The 6,177-nt window shown below is 33.9% G+C and overlaps 1 protein-coding gene across 1 annotated transcript; it reads right to left on the minus strand.

The window, feature by feature from the left end:
• Positions 1-364: 364 nt before the first annotated feature.
• On the minus strand, positions 365-3,930 carry LOC139898209 (serine/threonine-protein kinase 52-like). Its single transcript, XM_071880935.1, has 7 exons — positions 3,870-3,930; positions 3,315-3,684; positions 2,380-2,501; positions 2,084-2,292; positions 1,509-1,683; positions 1,279-1,413; positions 365-601 (listed from the first exon to the last, which is right to left on the minus strand). Exons 2-7 carry the CDS (start codon positions 3,679-3,681, stop codon positions 395-397), a joined length of 1,215 nt encoding a protein of 404 aa, XP_071737036.1. The 5' UTR covers positions 3,682-3,684; positions 3,870-3,930; the 3' UTR covers positions 365-394.
• Between the last annotated feature and the right edge of the window lie 2,247 nt (positions 3,931-6,177).

The raw sequence follows: 6,177 nt of genomic DNA on the forward strand, positions 1-6,177 counted from the left end.
GTTAACTATATTTTGTTTCAAAGTAATTGAAATTAAATGTTACACCATAAAAGGAATACATGAATTTATCAGCATAGTTTTCAGAAACTGAAAGAATAAAGTCTCATTCATTTTCAAATCTGGAAACTAAAGATTTAATCAAAAAGATAAACAAGTTTAGATTTCCATTCACAGGCTACATTGCATTCTGTTTTAGGTAATGAAATTTGATGCCTTTTTGATTTGTATTTGTTCATTGCACTATATATATATATATATATATATATATATATATATATATATATATATATATATATATATATATATATATATATATATATATACAGTTTATAAGAGCACAGATGCAATGATTCTGACACAAATTCTTTTTGAGAAATTGAAAGATTCGACATAATTATGGACCGCGAACTGGACCAAAGCAGAAACATCCAGCAGCTTGATCTTCTGGAATCATACCTCCCCCTTTGCTGGTATCAATGGCTTCTAGTAACTTCACAACTTCATCCATCTCTGGTCGCTTATCCGGATTTGCATCCCAACATCTCCTCATTATGTTTGCTAGCGAACTCGGGCAACATCTTGGTATTTCAGGCCTCAGATTCTAACAAAAAGAAAAATCAATAAAAAAAAAAACAAAAACAAAACATTTTGAGTTACAATCAAGCCTTTCAAATTATATTATAAAAGGGTAAACGGATAAGGTTTTCCTCTTCATGCTATTCAGGGAAAAGTAGGGATGTTCAATATGTACTTTCAAACCAATTATATCGAAAACCGAATTTGATTTCAGTTTTAAGTTTGGTTCACAATTTTTTTTTCGGTTTTAATTTTTTGAATTCGCTTTAATCGAATACCGAAATTCAAATCACAACTTGAATTTAAAATCAATTTGTTATGATTATTTTGGTTAAATTATGATTTGGGGTTTTCGATTAACCGATACCGAACCAAATTCGAATTCGGTTTTTGGTTCAGTTTTAAATTTGAATTCCGTTTCGGTTTTCGGTTTTGACATCAAAATTTTCAAAACCGAACAAACCAAACCAAGTATACTAAGAAAATCGAATCCCAACAGCTGAACACCCCAACACCGAAAGGGAGTGTTTTTTTTACGCGCTCTAACCGGGTTATCCCGTGAGCGTTTCCGACCCTTTTCCCTGGCGTTGCAAGTTAGTTGGTCAATAATATGCACGGGCCTAATCTGGTTATCCCATGACCATTTTCGACCCTTTTTCCTGGCCACCCTAAAATATGTTGCGGGTTAGTTAATCGACTCACGTGTCTAACAACTGCTGATGAGACTTCAGCAAAACTGAGAAAAGGGTAAGGCAGATCACAGCAATACGTTTCCCATAAGCATACACCGAAGCTGTAAACGTCACATTTTCTATTGTAAGGCTTTCCTTGAAGAACCTGGTACGATAAAGTTAAGATCTTTTGTACTTATTAGAGTTCAAAAAGCAATTAAGCATAAGACAGTTAAAAGAAAAGTAAACAACTTAGATCACCTCAGGAGCCATGTAACCAAGGGTTCCGGTTTCACCAGTCATGTCTTTAGGATTCTGAGCTTCAACACGAGCAACTCCAAAATCGGCAATTTTTAGGTTCCTATGAGCATCTAACAACATATTTTCGGCTTTAACATCACGATGCACAATCTTCTTTGAATGAAGATAGCTCAATCTGCAACATCAAAAACAATACATTATTTTTCATTATCGATAAAAGCATATATGTAGCATATACATATTGCCAAGGGCGAATCTATAGTGTATCAAGTGGTAGAATGGGATACCACTGAAATACGCGATGCGGTGAAAAATTTCGGGGCTTTTAACCAGTGATACCGCTGAATAGTGTAACTTTTTGTGTGACACTATTGTTTAGTGTAATTCTTTTTTAACTTTTAACTAGTGACACCTGTGAATTCGAAACCTAGATCCGCCACTGCATATTGCATAATTTTTTTTTAAAAAAAAATTAACAACAAACAAACACACCCATTATATAGTACAGTTTGGCCATAATCCCTTTGGTTATACAGATTTCATAATTGATGTAATGAAAGAATACAAAAACTCACCCTCGAGAGAGATCTAAAGCGAGTTGAATCACAACTTTATAAGGAAGCTTCTTCCTTCGGTTTTTGTACAACAAACCTTTTAATGTCCCGCCTGTCAGAAATTCTACAACGACGCAACAAGCCTTTGATGGAAATTGATCATTTGGACCATCATTTGAAGTTTTAGCAGGAATTTTAAGATTTGAAGTCCCCATTGAAGCACCAACAAACTGTATTCAACCTAATCTTTTATTAACAACATTAAAAGCAACATAATCCATTGTCACTTTCAAAATAGAAACACGTTCGTTACGTACTCTAGTGACATTTGGATGATCCAGCTCCTGCCAGACAGCAACTTCTTGCCGAAATGATGCTCGTAAAGAAGCCAGTTCTGTAGTAGTTGCCATGTCATCCTCACCCCAATCCAACAGTTTCACTGTAATAATGTTATCATAAATCATAATGATAACTCTGAATGTTTTTCAATAAATTCATTTTGCTCGTAAAAAAAAGGAATGTTTTTACGATGTATGTCACTATTTTTTACAACAACAATTAGTGAGTTGACTCGATTTGGTTTTGACCCAACCTATTCGACCCAATTCAAAAGGTGACCCGCTTGACCCGTTTTCAAACCGTTACCCAACCCGACCTTGTTGCCATGCATAAGGCAAAATGAATCCAAATATGATAATCTACATCATAAAAGGTGACATGTGACCCAACCTATTCGACCCAAATCAAAAAGTGACCTGCTTGACCAATTTTGCCCCTTACCCAACCCGACCCTATTGCCAAGCATAGGGCAAAATGAATCCATATATGATAATCTACATCCTAAAAAGTGACCCATGACCCAACCTATTCTACCCAAATCGTAAAGTGATCCTTGACCCATTTTGACCCCTTACCCAACTCGACCCGTTGCCAGGCATTAGGCAAAACGATTCCATATATCATAAACTACATCGTAGAAAGTGACCCATGACCCAACCTATTCTACCCAAATTAAAAAGTGATCCTTGACCCATTTTGACCCCTTACCCAACTCGACCCGTTGCCAGACATTAGGCAAAACGGTTCCATATATCATAAACTACATCGTAGAAAGTGACCCATTACCCAACCTAATCGAACCAATTCAATAAGTGACCCGCTTGACCTATTTTGAGCCGTTACCCAACCCGAATAGGACAAAATGAACCCATATATGATAATGTCAATAGATACATGACGAAAAAAAACATACCAGCAACCTCTTGATCATCATAAGTACCACGATAAACGGTACCATATGTTCCTCGAGCAATAAGATTTCTAAGTTCCAACTTAGCCAAATCAATCTCCCATGCTTCCTTAGGCCTATTATCTTGTTCTACACTTCTTGACCAAACTCGGCTCAAATGCTTCTCTAGTTGCACGTCCAAGCTTTTTAGATCAATTTTATCGGCTCTAAACACCATATCTTTTGTGCTTGCAGATTTGTTGGTCTCCCCCAACGTGTCGTTCACTTCGAGTAAATCGTTCTCTCCAACGCTTTCCATGCTCTTTAAATTCGATTTGGAAACCTCGGGCTCTTTGTTCTCTTCGGTTTCCGCATTTGATCTTGAATCCATTGTCTAGAAATCATTCACATACATAAAAAAAGTATAAATCAACAAAAAAATGTCAACTCTTTTTATGATAATCCAAATAAAATGCAAATGTATGATGTTTCAATGCAATGAATTGATGTTTTCAATTATGACATCAAGAAACATGAAACCACGTGTCAAGATTAATGAACAAAGAAGGAATTGCATACCACATTTGGTTGTTCAAGAAAATTGTTAGAGAGAAAGATGTAAATATGCAGAACTCAAAACTAAATCCTAAAGTAGAGAAAGATAAAAACATAAATTGTTGTGAATCATAAAGAGTCACATGATGAAATAAAAACCAAATGAGATAATAATGGTGGTAATTAGAAGACTAAAAAAAGCAAAGGAGATTAGAGGAGCCCTGTTTTTTTGGATAATTAAATGGATTAAAAGTATTATTAGGGAATATGTCAACCATTACTTCGAATCTCTTGACCTTTTACACTTCGAAAAATAAGCGATCCCTTTTATCTTATTAAGATAAATACTTTTTCTTACACATTTTTCCAACGTGTCATAACTAGATTATTGTAAGGAAATTATTATTTTATTATTATCATCATATTCATATTCATAATCATCTTATAATCTTATATAAAGGAAAGAAAGTGGTAGTAGTTACTACAGTAGTTTTTTGATAGTATATTCATTAAATTATTGAATCGAGTTGTAACGTGTTTTGAGAATTGAGGTGTTAGTCGCCAAGTCATGTTAAGTTATGATTTAGTATTTTTTTTACTTACTAGTTACTACTGTACTTTTTTGCTAGTTTTAATTTTATTTATTGCTTTCGAAGAAAGAAAATACTGTATAGAGCTTAATTTTAATTTTAAAAGCTTAGGTTAATTTAACCAATCAAATTTTAGTATATTTGTTTTATTATTTAATTTGAAATGTTTGAATTCGAGAGAATAGAGAGGGTTTACATTCACAAAGCAGATAATCTTTTGCTCCTTTCAAATGTAAAATATTCGTTAACTCCCTTTTACTCCCCCTCAACCAAACAATAATCTTTAAATAATAAACACTTTGACTTGTTTTGGCTACAAAAGTTTTTGTTCAACCAAACAATAATCATTTAAATTATAAACTAGCTGAGTTGTTTTGATTATGAAAGCTTTTGTTTGAGATCTTTTGTTCAGAATAAATCGAATCTTGGATTGAGATTCTCACGAATTATTTGTCATAGCATCGTAATCTATTGGTATCATCTTTATTAAAATGGTAACCACGTGTCATTTCTTCCTCTCATGATAAATATATACAAAAACATGTACATTATGAAATTTAATAGTCGATATAGTAAATTACAAGTTACGATTGAATTTTACTTTATCATAAAATTACAATTGAAATTGCTAAAAAAAAAAAAAAAACTATGTAAACATTCATTTCACTTTTGAGTGTGTTTTTAGTGCATGTGATTGAAAAACATATTTTCAATACACATATTTGGCCAAAGGTTATGAATTCAATTTTGATTCGGTTTTTTTAACTGTTTATATGATATGATTATATCAATAATTGAATTCCGTTTTCAACTCAGCTTTCTTTTAAACCAAATTAGAAAAAAAAATCGTAAATCAAATCAAATATAAATTTAAAATGGAATCGAAAACCAAATTTATGTTATGATACCACAAAGTCAAGATAAGGTGGCTATGTGGATGTCAATTTTGTATACAGAACTTACGCATGCAGAGGAATAGTTATTTTGTAACAACCCAAACCAACCTCGACCAAACCACGCGAAAATACAAAATAAAAAAAAATTATGTGCAGCATACCCGCGCGGCGCGCCAAAGTGGACTGTCCGGAAAGTTTTTAAATGCGAAAAAGATTGACTAGTTCCCGACACTTTTAGACGAAACGCTTTTTACCATACATCCAAATATGTAAAACTAACTTGTTTCAAGCATAAAATCAATATTTTACAAGCGGGGCCCACACGACCCAAATTACAAGTTTAGTACAAGTTAAGAGTTTCGACCACCAAAAAGTTTAAGTTCCAAACTACGCAATGAGCATGGTGTTTGGGATTAAACTACCCAACTATCGGTCAAACTCCAAGAGCTACTAAAGCCAAAAGCGTCCCCTAGCATCAAGCGGGATCTCTAGTCCAAAACGATGCCCTTACCCTTGTCCAAAACCGAACCTATAAAATGGTAAACAACGAGAGGGTAAGCAAAGCTTAGTGAATGCAATAATTATACTAATACATATATAATTATACATACTTGCATACACTTACACACCAACCCGCAAACACGCTAGCATACACATTTAGCTTATCGTCACGATAACAAGCTATAAATCTCCAATACCACAAGCTAGCATAACAACCGCATATGAATATAACTCGAATATATAATATGCTTACAACACAAATAACCATGGTTAACCAATAGTACAAGGGAACGACGCTCGCGAAAACGCCATCGGTGTTCACAACATCCGTTAGGGCACTTAACA

This window comes from Rutidosis leptorrhynchoides, chromosome 3 (assembly GCF_046630445.1).
Source record: "Rutidosis leptorrhynchoides isolate AG116_Rl617_1_P2 chromosome 3, CSIRO_AGI_Rlap_v1, whole genome shotgun sequence".
NCBI classification, from domain to species: Eukaryota; Viridiplantae; Streptophyta; class Magnoliopsida; order Asterales; family Asteraceae; genus Rutidosis; species Rutidosis leptorrhynchoides.

Excerpts from the sequence above, each read along its gene's own strand:
- LOC139898209 (XM_071880935.1), bottom strand. The coding sequence starts at position 3,681 with ATGGATTCAAGATCAAATGCGGAAACCGAAGAGAACAAAGAGCCCGAG. Across the intron at positions 2,293-2,379 it reads ATCATCCAAATGTCACTAGA|TTTGTTGGTGCTTCAATGGG; the intron begins GTACGTAACGAA and ends GGTTGAATACAG. Across the intron at positions 1,684-2,083 it reads GCTTTAGATCTCTCTCGAGG|ATTGAGCTATCTTCATTCAA; the intron begins GTGAGTTTTTGT and ends TTGATGTTGCAG.